Raw genomic sequence first — 16,329 nt, forward strand, 5'->3', positions numbered from 1 at the left:
CAGCAAAAACCACCATATCAGACAAGGAATGGAAACTGACCTCTGCAGTTCATTCTGCTCCCCTTCAGTTGGCAGTATGGTTATGGTGCCTGGCTTTCCCCCATCTGAACTTTTCTGCTTACATTTAAAAACTGTCCTACTTATTTTAATAAACTTAAATAAGCTAATGCATATAAAGTGCATTATACACACACAGAAATAAGTCAGTGTTAGAGATTAATACAATTAATAAGTGTCACTTTAGCTTGTTAATTTTCTATCCTTATTGTTTTTTAATTGTTTTTTAATTTACTGCTTTCATGCCACTTCCTTATTTTATTACTGCTTGATCTGTTTTTTAATCTTTGTAAGAATCTACTTTAGCTCATGCTATTTATTTCACCCACTCATCCTATCGTATCTTTGCTCTGATGCTTCTCTTTAGTACTTGTGTATCTTCATTGCTTTTAACCTTCTTTTTGCCATTTCACATCTAATTTCATCACTCTTCTGCTAATATTATCCTTCCATTCATTGTGCAGTTGATTAATGTATTCTTTCTTCCGATCTCTTTGTTTTTCTTTTTCTTTTTTTAATTTGATAGGTAGAGTTATAGACAGTGAGAGAGAGAGACAGAGAGAAAGGTCTTCCTTCCGTTGGTTCACTCCCCAAATGACCGCCACAGCTGGCGCTGCGCTGATCCGAAGCCAGGAGCCAGGTGCTTCTTCTGGTCTCCTATGAGGGTGCAGGGCCCAAGCACTTGGGCCATCCTCCACTGCCCTCCTGGGCCACAGCAGAGAGCTGGACTGGAAGAGGAGCAATCAGGACTAGAACCCAGCGCCCATATGGGATGCCGGCACCACAGGTGGAGGATTAACCAAGTGAGCCATGGGGCTGGCCCCTGTTTTTCTTAATTCCTGGCTTTTATTACTTTTTGTCATTATTTTCTATTTAATTTTTCTACTTGCATTCCCAGCATACTATCCTTGGACTCCATTGCAGTTATTCTTTCAGCTTATTAAAAATGTTCAGTGTTAAGTGTCTCAAAGGGGGCAATCTTGATAAAAGTCCTGGCCCAGCAAAGCAAGCATGGCTCCTTGTGCTCCTTCTGCTGGTCTAGGAGGCTGTTACTGGTTTAACTGTTCCCCCAGTTTCTTCAAGGCTGATTTTCCAGCTTCTAGAACCATCATTTAAGATGCATAATCTCTTAAATTCACAGGCAGTTTCCCACTTTCTCCCATTTCACCGTTCTTCAGATGAAACAAAGCAAATGCAAACAGAACTACCTCTATTGACATTTCCCACCTAGGTACTGGAACAGTCTTGCCATGTATGATAATGAACCACCAGATCCCTCCATAAAGAGATGCTTGATCGAAAATTTCTGTTTTCTCTCAAGTACAATCATTGGGCCACTGGCTAACCACTGGCAAACTAAACATGACACAATAGATGCATGGGAGTAGACTGTATCTGTGGAAGGATTTTTTATATAATTTTCCAGGTTTGATTTTGATAAAAGAATCTACTAGCCTTAAGTCTTCTAGATCCACCCTGAAAGACATAACAAAACAGTTGTAACTGAGTTCTTCTCCATATCATCCAGGCTCTAAAATATTGATTAGCAGGCAACATCGCAGATTCTCCTCCTGTAAGGTTCTAAACACTTCCCTTCATTTAGCATATGAACGAGGGGTTCAAAGGTCCCTCTGGATAAAGAGAAGCTTTGGGGTTTGAAGGACCTGTGTCCACACCCTGGTTTTGTCATGTACTGCCTATTTGATCTTTTTCTTTTCTTTTTTTCTTTAAGATTTATTTATTTGAAAGGCAGAGTTAGAGAGAGAGATGGAGAGACCTTCCATCTAGTTCACTTCCCAAAGAGCTGCAACAGCCAGGACTGGGCCAGATCCAAGCCAGGAGCCAGGAGCCAGGAGCCAGGAGCCAGGAGCTTCATCTGGGTCTCCCACATGGGTGCACCTAGCCAGCAGCTTAACCTGCTGCACCACAATTCCAGCGCTGGCTAGTATAATCATGGAAAACCTCAGTTTTTTCATCATTAAAATGGAAACACCAGTGTTTATAAAGACATCAGAGTTCTCAGTTGGGATATTGTTGGAGAAACACATTAGTCCCAGAACTTCCAGCATGCAGCTCCTGGTGCTTCTGATCCTTTATTCCTGGAGGGAAGGCACAGAGCCCTCAGAACTTATGCTTGGTCTCCTCTGAACACTGAACTCTCAAGAGTGAGACAAGAGCTGGAAGCGTACTCATAGGAACTTCATCTTTGTCAGAGATTCCTTAGTATGGGGCTCAGTTGATGAGCTTCTACATTCCCACACAAGCTCACTTCCCTAAGGGCAGAATGAGCAACCCTAGGCAGATATGCCACTCTGAAAAAAAAGTATCTGTGTGTTTGAGAAGGCATCAGAAAATAAACTGTGCTTCTCCTAGCTAAAGGATACTAGAGAATAAAGTGGACAAACAGCAAAAGCTGAAAAAATGGAAATGTGATACTATCTTACAAGTACAAAAATCATAATATAATTTAATGTTCAAATATTCTATTTTTATATATTTCAAATGCTTTAGGAGAATATGTTAGGAGTAGTTAAGACATTGCTTGGAATTCCTGCATCCCATGTTAGAGAGCTTGGGTTCGAGGCACATCTCCGTTTCAGATTCAGCTTCCTGCTAATGCACACCTTGGGAAGCAGGAGATGATGGCTAAAGTACTGGGATCCCCATCATGAACATGGCAGACCCAGACTGAGTTACTGGCTCCTGGCTTTGGCCTGGCATAGTACCACCTGTTGTGGGCCTATGAATGAATCAGAGAACGGAAAATTTGTCTGACTCTCTGCCTTTCAAATAAACAAAAATCAATCAATAAATTTTTAAAAGCTTTACTTATAAAAAAGAGATAGGGTGCCTTTAAAAGTAGGCATACTGGATGGGAATATAAGGCAAGTGTAGAGCAAACCATGTTAATTGATTTACAATGGCCTCTCTAGCAGTCTGTGGCTACGAGGATGGACGGGTGAGAGATAAGCTGAGAATAGAAAGGAGAGAGGAACATCTCATTGCTTGGAAAAAAGCCAACTATTCTTCCTTTCCATTCTTTTTTTATGGTTCTTGTACACTATAAGAAAAGGGTGGACACAAATAACAAACTTAGACACAAGTACACTACATTTGTGAAAATTCAGAAAATGTACATTTACAATTCATATATTCAATCATGCAAAATTTTGCCTCAAATCCAAAAATAAAAAAACCCTGCAAATATATTAAACTCTAGTTAATGGTAACTCAGTAGTATTTATTGTATTTATTTGGGAGAAAATGGAACTCGTCTGCAATTTACTTTCAAATGTTTGGGAAAAATCCAAGACCGATTAGTGGATGGGCAGCAGAATGGAAAGACACAGATGTATATGATGAAGCCCATAGTGTTAGGTATCAGTGATAAAATCTAGGTGTTGAATATATTGGCTTCACTGTAAAATTCTCTCAATTGTTCTGTATGAAAATTTCAACATAAAAAGCTGGGAAATTTTAAAAAGGTAGTTGAATGTTAATTCCTTCTCTTAGCTATGCCCAGGCAGCAATTTGAAGACTTTAAACACTAGAGCAGAGTTTCTCAAACTCAACATGCTTAGAAATGACCAGGGCATCTGGTTATATCACAAAGTCTGATGTAATAGGTCTGGATGTGCCTCAGTTCTGCATTACTCAGACTCTCCCAGGTCAGGCTGTGGATCTGCAGGTCACACGTTGCTCAGAGCAGCAGGGCAGGGAAGATCCACTAGGCTGAGGCCGTGGTAAAGGGAAGCCTGAACCAGAGCCAGTACCTCGTAGGAGCCCCAGAGGATTGAGACTTAAGGAAAGAGATCAAGATAAACTCAAAGACATATCCTGCTTAGGCTTCAAAAATGATCAGGTTAGATGAATTAGTGGCTGACAGAGTTGAAAATTACTGTAAACAGAAACTATAATAAAAGTGGCATTTCTATATTTATATTATAAATCTTCCTCTATATTAATTCATCGTTTAAAGCATATTATGATAATCTGACTTAAATTCCTGTACACAGTTGATTTCTAATAAAGACTTCTACTTAATGTAGGAAGGGCTTATTAGTGTGGAAAGCATGTTTTCCTGCATTTTGTGTTCAAAGTCTCTTCTGTCTTCACAGATGATCCTATCTCTAACACTATCACCCCACCTTTGGTGGCTACCAAACCACTGGTAGAGACCTAGAAAGTGCCAATGCCCAGCATGATGGCTACTATTCACACTGGTTATTTAGGTTTAAACTATGTAAATCAGTTAAAACTAAAAATTCATTTTCTTAATCACACTAGTCACATTTCAAGTGCTCAACAGCCATGCATGGCCAATGATTACTTATTGGACAGCACAAAAATGTGGAAAAAATAAGTTGCACTGAAAAGCACTGTCCTAAAAGGAAAGGACGGCTTTGCTACTGTCAGTTGGCATATGTCAATCATGCATAGACACAATTCACCTATTTTTAGTTGAGAAGAATATGAGTATATATGTGTGTAAATACATATACCTATTGCCATGGCCATTCCCCAAATTCTCTAAAAATAATATGGTACTATATGCACTACTCTGGGTGGCAGAGTTCCATCATTTCAGAGAAGCCAAGGACTGAGCCAGGCAGCTGCCAGGCATTTGAGCTTCTGTGATTTAACTGACTGAAGAACCACGTCCTAGGGACCCTTGTTTTCCTGGTGCTGGACATCAGAAAGTTTTCAATAAACATTTATAAGATAAAGCATTGATTTCTCTACTAATTGTGTCAAATTGAGGCAGTTTTAGATATTTAGGGATGTAGAAATCTCCCAAACTCAAATAAAGCCAGAGATGTGAGATTTTTAAGAAAAAAATGACACTTCATCTCAAAGCAAGCTTGTTTAAGGATATAGAAGTTCTTTCCTAGAAGGCATAGGGGGGCAAGGTAGACCCTATGGGAAGAGGACCATCTTCACAAATCAGTGCTAAGGTCTCCCGCAATTAAACTTACCTATTTGATTAGAGGAAGATTTACTGAAATCTGGAGGGGCCGTGCCACTTTCAAGAACAATCACAAAAACCAAATGCTCTTTGGAAATTGTGATTTTTCTCCAGAGAGCAAAAGGCAGGACCAACTTGATTCTGGAACAACTAACCAGACTACACTAAGGACTCGACTGTAGGGTCAAACGTGGGCCCAGATGGGTGGGATGCTATGAAATAGCCATGCCCATCCACAAGAGCACATTGTTGTCTCATTGAGGGGACTCTATCTAGAAACACAATCTCCTTCTTTATATATAGCTTTACAGTACCCACCTTTCCCTTGGATTTTCTTGGGAACAAAAACAATCATTGTTTATAAGCAGCATATAATGTTAGAAGAAGACTTAGACAAAATATAATTCAATCATACTTTGTAAAATTCAGGAAATTGAGGTGCATAGTCACCGGCAGAAGTGGAATGCACACTTGTACATGTACATAAACACACATACACATAGAGCAGATCAATGTGATGGTATTTGAGGGGCCAGTGTTGTGGCTGGGTGCGGTGGGTTAAGCCTCCACCTGTGACATAGGCATCTCATATTGGCTCTGATTCAAGTCCTGGCTGATATACTTATGATCCAGCTCCCTTTTAATGTGCCATGCAAAGCAGAAAAGATGGACCTACATTGGAGACCCCAGATGGAAAACCAGGCCCCTGCCTTTGGCCTGGACCAACCTCAGCTTTTACAGCCAATTGGAGAATAAACCAGTGGATGGAAGATCTCTCCCTCTCTGTCATTCTGCTTTTCAAATACATAAGTAAGTATTTAAATAAAAAGAATGTGATGGTATTTGGAGCTATCATATCAGTAAGTTTGAGAACAGACTTTGTTGTGAATAATTCTACAAAGAACTAAGGAATCTCCACAAAATGATGCTTATTGTTTTATTATTAAGCGGATGGTATATCTGGCTGGAAGTGGCACCTTCCTCAAACTACTGCTTAATGGTCTTGAATTCCTCTTTGGCTATATAATTTAATCTCAAATTGTTTCCTAGACTATGGAGTTAGTAGGCTCCCCTGCCTTAGTATACCTAGAGACAGAAATCCAATCTATGACAAAATGGAGAATGAGACTAAAATATGCCATGATTGGCATGAAGATTTTGAACCACCTGAAGTACCAGGTTTCTCAAACTTGACTTAGAGGTAGCATAATATAGCTTTGCTCCCTAAAGTAAAAAATGCTTATGTTAAGTGAATGAATGGATAAATGAGTGACTAAATGGATGAATAAATGAGTAGGCCATTGAATGAACTAGTCTCATTTGTTTGTTGTCTGTTTAAAGGCTTTCAGTTAGCAGCTGGGGAAAAATGATGGATTGCACACTAAATTACAATATAGGGATTTTTCTGCTTCTTCAACTATTGTGGGCTGAAATGAAATGGTCTTCTGGTATCTGATACAGGAATTGATAAAATATAAAGGCTGAAAAATCTGAAAATGCAAGAAGGAAAGGGACAGCTCTGTTGGCCTTTGGTTTTCTGATGATGGAGCATCGGGATGTCTGTTTCCTAGAGGCAGGTGTCTATCTATTCTGTTCCCACTGCCTTCATTCCCTGCAGAATCTGTCCTGTCCCAGCGAGTCCAGACCCTTCCATCCTCCTCAGTCTCTCTCTCCCCTTGTGGCCTGGGGCTGTTCACTACCCTGGCCACAGCACCAGAAGCTACACACAGGCAACAAACAGGAAAGTACATCTAGACCTCATTTAATCCCTTCCAAATTCAAGTGCAGCCTGATAAAACAGGAGAGTTAAGACTTTGTATAGTTAACAGGAGTTTTTAAAGAGCTGTATTTGAATTGTAATTACCACCCTCACTTGCCAGTGCTACAATTGCACATGCGGCAACATCTTATTAATATACACTGTTAAGTAGAGGGGTCTCTTAGAAGTAAAGAAAAAAAAGTCAAAATTATGGCTTGTGGCCAAATGTTACTGAGCAACCCTTGTGATAGCCAAATGCCTAAGATGTATTTACTTAAATAGGAGGCTATTTTTGCCCTAAGGATTTACATTCTATTTACTTACTTGGTAAATATTCTTCTCTCTTTGTTCCCTCTGACATGTGAGAAAAGAAAAAAAAAAAAAACACCTGCATTATGGCTTATAAAGACAATAGCTTCATGTCCATTCTTCCACTACTTTAATTATCCAAAGCAAAACTCATGAGATTTCTCTGCTGTAAACTGATATTCATGTATGTTGTCTTTACGGAGATAACAATAATACTTCATTTCCACTTTACCAAAACTTAGGAATCAGAAAAATCTATAGGGGAATCTGTTCCTATTTGGAATTGGCTGGGGGTGAATTCATCCCCTTTAATGCATATTTTCAAACAATTAAAAACAAATGGTTTCATCCTAAAGAATAATGCGTTTTGCTATGGCAAATCTCTGAGACTTCAAAGGGTAAAGGTCACGTAATGAGAGCATTTCCTCTTCATGTAGGTCTTCAAGATACTATTTGAAGGGGACAAATGGGATGGCCTAGAAAGTATGGAAGACACTATATCTGATGAAAATGTTTTCTTTTCCAGGGGTAGGGAGTAGAAGAGTCTACATTTAGACTTGGGTTACTTGAGCTAGTAGTAAGAATCACAGATCATGAATGCAGAATTCTAGAATCACTGAATACAAAGCAAACTTTGGGCTTGCTTTTCAGGTATATTTTGCAGGTGTGGCAAACAAAACAGAGTGGTGAAGTGACTCCTAAAAAGAAAAACTACGAGAAGGATCCACAGGGGCCTGAGCTGTGGCCTAGCAGGTAAAGCCGCCACCTGCAGTACCAGCATCCTATATGGGTGCTGGTTCGAGTCCCGGCTGCTCCATTTCTGATCCAGCTCTTTGCTATGGCCTGGGAAAGCAGTGGAAGATGGCGCAAGTCCTTGGGCCCCTGCACCCACATGGGAGACCCAGAAGAAGCCCCTGGCTCCTGGCTTTGGATCAGTACAACTCTGACCATTGCAGCCAATTGGGGAGTGAACCAGCAGATGGAAGACCTCTCTCTCTCTCTTTGCCTCTCCTTTTCTCTCTGTGTAACTCTGACTTTCAAGTAAATAAACAAATCTTTAAAAAAAAAAAAAAAGAAGAATCTGCATTTCCTAATTTCAAGCTGCTTTCCCTTCCACCAGGGTGTGGGGTTCCTGTTCCACATCTAGCAGGGAGGACAGAGAGGATCCCGTCAGAGACCATGATGTGTCACTCCAAGGATGGTTGTGCACAAAGAGGTATGCTTTCACAGCAACTCTTTAGGGTAGCAGCAACTAAAAGAATCAAAGGGAGAACTGCCTCAGCAATATCTTCACCGTGTAATTCCATTTTGCTTAATGTGATCTGAATTTTATTCATAGAGAATCTGCATTGGCCAAGAAGCTTAGAAACTTTTGCCAGAAAGGTAGACTTGATGACAGCTTCAGACTTAAAAGATGGTATTGTGGATGAGGGGAGCCTTTAAAGTAATAATTATCACTGGATACTTTATAGCTGATACACCAGGTGTGGCTTATGGTCATCAAAATGCAGTTTCATTTAAGCACTATCTTTTCTTATCTGATTTATTCATTCAACAAATATGTTCTGAGCAATTAATATGTACACTTTAGGACCACATATGTACATAAGAGTGAAGGACACAAAGAAAATTAAGTACGTTTTATAAATTGCACATGCGTAATACAAGGGAAGGCTGTGTGTGTGGCAAAATAGCAAGAGGAGAGGGAGGAAGACTGAGAAGAAATACCACGCAGGAGCTGGGCTTGGGGGAGTAAGGCTGATTTTGATATTGGAATGAGATAGGGAAGGTGGATGTGGGATCAAAAGGATGCTGGGCTAGATGGCATGTATGAGTGAACATGGAGGATGAAGGTGCATATCCAGCTAAAGGTGAGCTGGTCCCCTTAAAGGCTTCTGAAGTTCCCTTTGATGGTGGGAAGATGGACAGGGAGCTGGATGGACAGGTAGGTTGGGGCCAGCATGTGGAAGATTCTGACTCTTAGACTCAGGACTTAAGCTTGTTTGGGTAGGCACTAAGGACAGCAGCTGATTTCTGAGCGACTGATAAAATTCAGGGCATGCGGGCAGGAAAGAGGAGAACCCAAGATAGCAAGGGTGATTAGGAAGCTACTGCAACAGTCTAGTTAATGAACTATTTCTAGAACCAGGATGGTGGCAGTGGGAAAGGAAAGCACATGACAGCTAAGTGACCTTTATGTGTGAACAACAGAGAAGTGGCATGATCTCCCTCCACTACTCACAGCCACCCTCAGCCCAGGAAGCCCTACCCTCTGTCATAAGAAAACACAGGGTATTTATGGGGGTGTCATTTACCTCTCACCACACCTAAGGAAGGGGTCCTTAGGCCTTGTATATATATTTTTTTGACAGGCAGAGTTAGACAGTGAGAGAGAGAGAGACAGAGAGAAAGGCCTTCCTGTTCCGTTGGTTCACCCCACAAATGGCTGCTATGGCCAGTGCGCTGCACTGATCTGAAGCCAGGAGCCAGGTGCTTCTTCCTGGTCTCCCATGGGGTGCAGGGCCCAAGCACTTGGGCCATCCTCCACTGCCCTCCTGGGCCACAGCAGAGAGCTGGACTGGGAGAGGAGCAACCGGGACAGAATCCGGCGCCCTAACCGGGACTAGAATCTGGGGTGCTGGCGCTGCAGGCGGAGGATTTGCCAAGTGAGCCATGGCGCCGGCCAGGCCTTGTATTTTTATATCCATCTCAAAATCATACATTTCCATCAGCAGGGGAAAAAGAAGTGACAACTGTGTCCTAACATATCCTGGCTAGGAACTACCTACTGTGAAAACTGCTCACCCAGAGGGAGGAAAAAGACTCAAATTAGAAAGTTATCACTTCTAACATTTCACTCTGCATTCACGTGGAACAATTTATGTTTTGCCAAACTCTTTCCTATTTATTTTCTCATTTTCCCTAAAGTAGCCTTTGATGTATCAAGGGTGCGGACTCTAGAAGAGAGTCAGTGCTTGCCTGTGGGTACACGGCATACAAAAACCAGTGTCTCCCAACTTCCCTCAGAGGACTCTGCCCACTGCACCTTTCAACTCAATTGCTATATGGTCAATGGCCAGTGGTCTGAACTTCATAGGACTTAAAATAGATGCTGGCTGGATAAGACATGGGTGTTGTGAAAACCCAGCCAGAGGAGCAGATAAAGGCTGCCTGGAAAAAGTCCTCCACCAAATGAAATACAACCCAGAGCCCATCTGGGAATTCCATTGCTGCTTTGGGGTTAGGGACTGTTTATTTTTATTTCTTGGCACAAGCCTTTCATTCCTGCCCCTGCCTCCTCTTGTCTCTCCTCCTCTACTCTGTCTCTTTCTCCTGGCAGCCGCGGCCCTCCTCTGTACAGGCACAGGTCTTGGCATCAGACACCAGCACCTCCAAGCACATCTCACTCTGACTGGCTCCAGTCTTCCTCCAGGTGGCACAATTTAAAAATGGACACCAAAGGGATATATCCTATCGTGACTAGTCTTTGATTCATTTACTCTGTATAGTAAAGACCCAGAAATAAAACAGCCATACAATTCACAGGCCAAAAAAATTAATACAAAACGAGAGGCTCTTTCAAGTGGCATTTTCCAGCTTAGTTATGTCGTGGGCTTATGCAATCAGATGTAATTGTCTGCACATGTTCAGTTGCAGTAGTTCAGAAATGATTCCCAGCCTTCCAGATGACGTCAGATGGGTCAATGTTGACACTCCCGCCCCCACACCCCCTGCAGTCTGAATGCTGCTCTTTCGGGAAGAAAGGCACCAAACAGCAGAACTGTCAGAGCCATTTCCTGCCTGGTCACGTGGACATTTCTTCAGTTCCCTTTTTGAGTAGGGCACTCTGGTGCCCTCCTCATGTTTCTCTCCTCTACTTATATACAGAGCAAAGCTTTCTCTGGAAAAATCTTACATCTCAAAAAGATCCAGGCAATGTGCAAGGCTTTCTCTGGAAAAATCTTATATCTCAAAAAGATTCAGGAAGTGCATAAATGTATATACACTTGAACACCCTCATCCCCTGCTACCACCTCACACACAGACCAGTATAGAGCTACTTCATTCACTTGGAAGCTAATTTGAGAATATACTTCCCCAACCTCAGCATCCTCTATTTTTCTAAGCAGGCTTCCTCGAAAGTCAGCCATTTGCACAATAATAATTCACATCGCTAGCATGAGCACACAGTGGAGAGACTCCCTCTCTGCTCTGGAAATGCCTCCTAGAAAGTAAAACTACTGCTCAAGGCATGTTTAACAGAGTTAGTTCAGATTAAAGGGAATTCTGTCTGAAGAATGTAGAAGATCCAGAATTCTTAACTGTAAGGGGTCAAGTCACCAAAACAATGAGTCTGGTGCTCAGCTCCCTTCTACACTATCCTTACCAATAAACTAGCCAATCCATGCTTGAATTCTCCAACCTTTGGAATCCTTGACTTTCAAAGACATCCTATTCCTTTTTTTTGGAGGGAGAACTATGACTATGAGAAAGGCTCACCAAATGTTGAAGTGAAATCTATTTCTGTGAAACTTCTACTCAGCGATCCTCTCCAATCCCCATTAGAGCATTCCTGGCGACTCCAGTCCTTCTCTCCAATGATAGCATGTGTGAAACCATTCTGTACCACCTGGGTTTTGTCTCCTAAGCAGAGATCCTTAATTCTTTCAACCAGTCCTCATCTGATGAAATAGCTGGTATCCTCTTGATTCTTTCCAAGCTGGCCAGAAACATGTGTGCTTTGACCACTGCAGAGGTGAAGAGCCCATCATCTCCTTCACTGCACACATTTTACCTCCATTTGGGTACACTAGCTTTTCACTAATAAATCATGCCTACCTCCCCTGCCTTCCAGCCCTCATTTACTTTAATCATAACAATAGAAACAAACAATAAACATGATCACCACCATCCAATCCCAGCTCCTGTCAATAGTTCGGAGTCAATAGTTCTCCTGGAACACCTTGTGACCTGTAAAAGCCCAGAAATCACCCCAACCTAAAGAATAGCCTCCTTTTTCAGGCTGCCCTCTTGTCCCAGCTTGCTGTCACCGCTGCTGAGATAGCAGACGATTGATCTGAGAAATCAAGTTGGATTGCTGTCCCAAATCTACACTCGGTTCTCCTTGTGTCTGTCTGATCGATTTCACTCTGTGCGACATAGCTTGTCGCTATGAATTTTCATGCTAGTCAGGAGCCGCGAGCGCACCCAAGAACAAGTACAAGATGGTCTGTACCCTCCCTATTCCTTCAACATACCCAGTCTCTGTGTTAATTTTTTTTTAATCATCTATAGGGAGACTGGAAAAGGTTTGGTTTTAGACCTCTGCTCCAGGTGCAGTAGATTCTGGTCACTGGTTTTCCTCCCCACGTAGTCTGGCCCCAGTTTGTGGTGACATTTCCTACCACTGTTGTACTAGGTGTCACCTGTTTAGCAGCTCCTCTCAGCTGAACGCATGTGGCCGCAGGTGCCATGCAAACACTGATTGCGTCTGACAGCCCTAGACGCCAGCTGCCTGCATGAAGCCTGCCCAGTCGCCACTTTTTTTGTGGGTAGAATGCTGCCGATGGCATGACCGATACAGAAACAAGAAACTAGGTGACCGTAAAGCTAAGACAAGTCCTACTAAGTGGCATTCTGGGCCCTATGGCGTTGAAATAATTGGTAGTGATAGAATAGAAACAAAGGGTGGGGGAGCCTTGTTGTCTTACACTGATGCCCTGCGGACTGTACATCTGACTGGCTGCGAGTCCGTCACTGTATCCTCCTGTCTGGCTGATAACATGGCGAAGGGTATCCACCTAAACAGATGAACAACAACAGAGAGGAAATTAGTCAGGGACTTGCAGGGAAAGGGTGGCAGATCATCATCTTACAGGATACCATTTGGGCATGCCCAATTAACACAATCATTTTGGAGAAACTCTTCCTAGGAAAAGTCCATTAGGTAGAGCCTGGTTATTCTCTATATATCAAGCACATTACCAGTTATGACTTCGGTAAGCAAGATGGTAACATGTTAAAGAAAACTAGGATTTCCAACACTGAAGTTAATTCATTAACAACACAGCATGAGATGGCAGGGAATGGGGTGACAGAGGAGGTTAAAGGTCACAAGGGGAAGACATTTCTCCTTCCTCCCCATAGATCATCCTGCTAGCTTCTCCTTTGTTGGCTATCCAATAAAAGCGAGTTTGGTTTAGAAGAGGTTTGGGCCACCATCTCACAGACAGAATAGTATATGATTCAGACGCTTGTTTGAGGACTTAAATGATAGCTAGTTTAGTCATTTGACCAAAGTCTGACCACCTCCTCAAACTGGTTTCCAGGCAATGTTTCCCAAGCAAGGGGCTGAATCACTGGCCAGGTGTTCTACGCCAGGCATATAACACTTCCTGCTTCACATGCAGGGTGGGAACTTGGATTGATATGGCCCAAAACTTCCCTATTAAATCTATGTCAGAACATACATCTTGGCTGTCTCACATCATGCTTCATGTCGACATAGTTGGATGCCTTCCTGAGGTGTCATGAAGGTGAACAGTTCACTAAGGAGCACTGAGGTTTTATATCAAACAGTTTGATTTTTGCTTCTCCCACACAAATTGATACTCATCACCAGAAACCCAAGTCTCTTAATCTCAAGGATGACTAAGAAGATGAGTTGAGTCAAACCAGCTGTGTGTTTTTAAGCTTAAAATGGAAACATGTGATACTAATGTAGTTGCTCATTAATTACCCCCTTATTTGGCAAAAATTGAGTGTGGGGAACCAACAACTGAGAGCAAGACTCGGAAATTGTGACAATGAACCACACTCCTCCGCCGTTTCCCTTTAGTGAATGAAAAAGACTCAGGTTCCACTTGCCTAATATGTGTTGGCTACCTCACCCTGTACTTGCCACTCTTCTCCTACCTTCCTGGTGTGACTGACAAGCCAGAGCCAAATGCATTCACAAAGTGTGGACAAGATTCCCCATGACAATGGTGTCTTATATCTGGTTTGGTTTGGTTTGGTTTGGCTGATGATAAGGTTTTGGTTCTGATCTCTCTTTCTCCCTACAGAGAAGCAGGAAGTGCCAATACAACTGAGGGCTCTTGGGCTCTAGTGCATTCAGCTGGCGGCATATTGGCTGGGTCCCTACCTGTGATTGCACGTTGGCTCCAACCTGGGCCCCTTGGTAAGAATCCCCATTGAGTGACTGCACGCTCATGAACAAATCTCCAGAGTTTGACATGTTAAAAGAACTGGAAGAACCTGGAAAGGAAAGAGTGAGGCACCTGAATCACAGAAAGGAAAAGGCTCGACCCCCGCAACTAACAGCCAAGAGGAAGAACGACATGCAAAGCAACCCCCCTCCCACCACAAGCTAAAATAAAAATAACAACAATAGAGTCTGGTTAGTAGCATGAAGAACAGAGCAAGCAATAAAGGGTGCACACCTTTCAGGTTACATGAAGCCACACCTTACTACAAAGTTGCCCATAGGACTGCATCAAGCTGAGAAAGAAAACATTTAGTCTTCTCAACTTAATCTATTTGGATGGGAGACAGTCTCCAGACATAGGGTCTCTCTTTCCTATTTGACTAAAATTCTAGAGTTGGCAGGGGAACCACAAAGGAAGACTATAGGGTGGTCAATGATATTTCTCCAGCACAATGGAGCACATGAGCTATTCAGTTGGAGTCTAACTATGTTATTATCTCCTCTCATATGAGGAGCAGCACCTGAGAAGGGACAGCATGGAAGCAATGATACACAATTGAGCTGGCCCTAAGATATGGGTCTGTTGACGTTCCTTATTTCTAGGAAGAAGCTGACATTACTTGCAGGGTGGTAAACAGCCCAAGAAGCCTTGAGGTCCACAAAACTACATGAGCATAACCTCTCCTTCCCTGCAACCTGTTGGTACTCAAAATGCAAGATCAAGACATTGAATAATGGGCCAGAATCCTCAAGCATGTACAAACTGTGAAATGCTGACAATGATAATCTTAAAAGTAGGCCTCCATGTTAACCATGTGCTTTCTCCTCCCAGAGATGGAGGCTTCATCCAGAGAGTTGGCATTTAGGTCCACCCTGGTACCATTCAAAACCCATCGGCTCCACCATGACAAATCTAGCTCTCTCTCAACCTAAACACAAGAGCTTGCAAAAGCTTGATATTATTCTGAAGTCATCGTGCAGCTCAGCGCATTAGGAAAGAAAGCTCAACGTGCAAAGTTTAGTTAAAACATGACGTTAGCCTGGAAAAGGAGAGACCTTAGGGACCCAGGTCAGTTGCATTTTATTATTTCCAACCCTATATCGTTCAAGTTGCACTCTTGCCCTCATATTCTGAGACAGCCATCATCAGCGTGGAATTGCCCAACAATGATTCATGCCTCAGCTCTGACATTTTCTTTTCTGCTAAAATATGGATTTTTTTAAAAAAATTTTTTGAGCTCTCCCAAAGAGCTGTCCTGTCCCACATGGACAGCTGCTACAACTAAGCAAAGTAGAAGGCTTTTAGCCCCATAGAAGGGACCACTTAAAAGTGATGAATGCCCAACTCTGCCATTAAGCTCTGTGCTTAACTATATCCACAGTGTCTTTATACTCCAACAGTAGGAACCATGTAGAGGGACCAGATAATTTATAAAAGTTGGGGACAACCCCAAAACCAGAAATATCTCCATTTTTCTTTATTCTGTGGGATGTTCACCCACATGCAAGGAACTAACTATTACAACATAAACTGACCTTGCACCTAAATCCCCTCTCATTCCTTCTTTCCTAGGAAAAAGTAAATGTTTTCTTGGGGGAGGAGGGAAATAAAAGACTGCGATGATGCCATAGTTCTGCAACATGCCCTTGCCTCATCTGGCACACATTTCTTTGTTGACCTTATCTGAAAGGAATTACAAAATATGGGTCTTAGCAAAACAGTCGTAAGACTGGACTAGGTGTGACTTATACCCAGTCACTGGGGTGAAGGCTTTGACCTACAACTTTCTGTAACATGTCTTTGAAATTGTCCTCCCCAACATATGGATGAAGTACTGTGTAGGATAGATCCCACTGTTATGCCAAGATATGTCAAATCCAGTCCTTTATATGCTAGTTATAGCCATCTCAAGTCTTTTTGTAATCATAGGGATATAACCCAAAAAATAAAAGCCATTTTGTCATATTGCAATATAAGCTTACATTTAGACATCATCAGAACCATGACAAGTCAGCTCCAAGAACCCAAAT

General features: G+C 42.2%; 1 protein-coding gene and 1 long non-coding RNA gene across 11 annotated transcripts in view; one reads left to right on the plus strand and one right to left on the minus strand.

The window, feature by feature from the left end:
* The window catches only part of LOC149125402 (uncharacterized), a 518,945-nt gene that overhangs the window by 336,868 nt on the left and 165,748 nt on the right, over positions 1 to 16,329 (plus strand). The gene's annotated exons all lie outside the window — the stretch shown is intronic.
* PBX1 (PBX homeobox 1) overlaps positions 1 to 16,329 on the minus strand; it is a 332,058-nt gene that overhangs the window by 57,082 nt on the left and 258,647 nt on the right. For 7 of the 10 annotated variants that reach the window (XM_089299648.1, XM_008264149.5, XM_051858426.3 and 4 more), the window contains 2 exons: positions 14,236 to 14,348; positions 12,803 to 12,892 (listed from right to left, as the gene is read on the minus strand). The exons of 1 other annotated variant lie outside the window; for it this stretch is intronic. In XM_089299648.1, coding sequence (XP_089155774.1) covers positions 12,803 to 12,892; positions 14,236 to 14,348 — 203 coding nt within the window. The remainder of the gene's footprint in view (positions 1 to 12,802; positions 12,893 to 14,235; positions 14,349 to 16,329) is intronic. 2 more of the 10 variants (XM_089299650.1, XM_070077423.2) reach the window with 1 other exon arrangement.

The sequence above is a fragment of the Oryctolagus cuniculus genome, chromosome 7 (assembly GCF_051225735.1).
Source record: "Oryctolagus cuniculus isolate XC-2025 breed Fujian yellow rabbit chromosome 7, ASM5122573v1, whole genome shotgun sequence".
NCBI lineage: Eukaryota > Metazoa > Chordata > Mammalia > Lagomorpha > Leporidae > Oryctolagus > Oryctolagus cuniculus.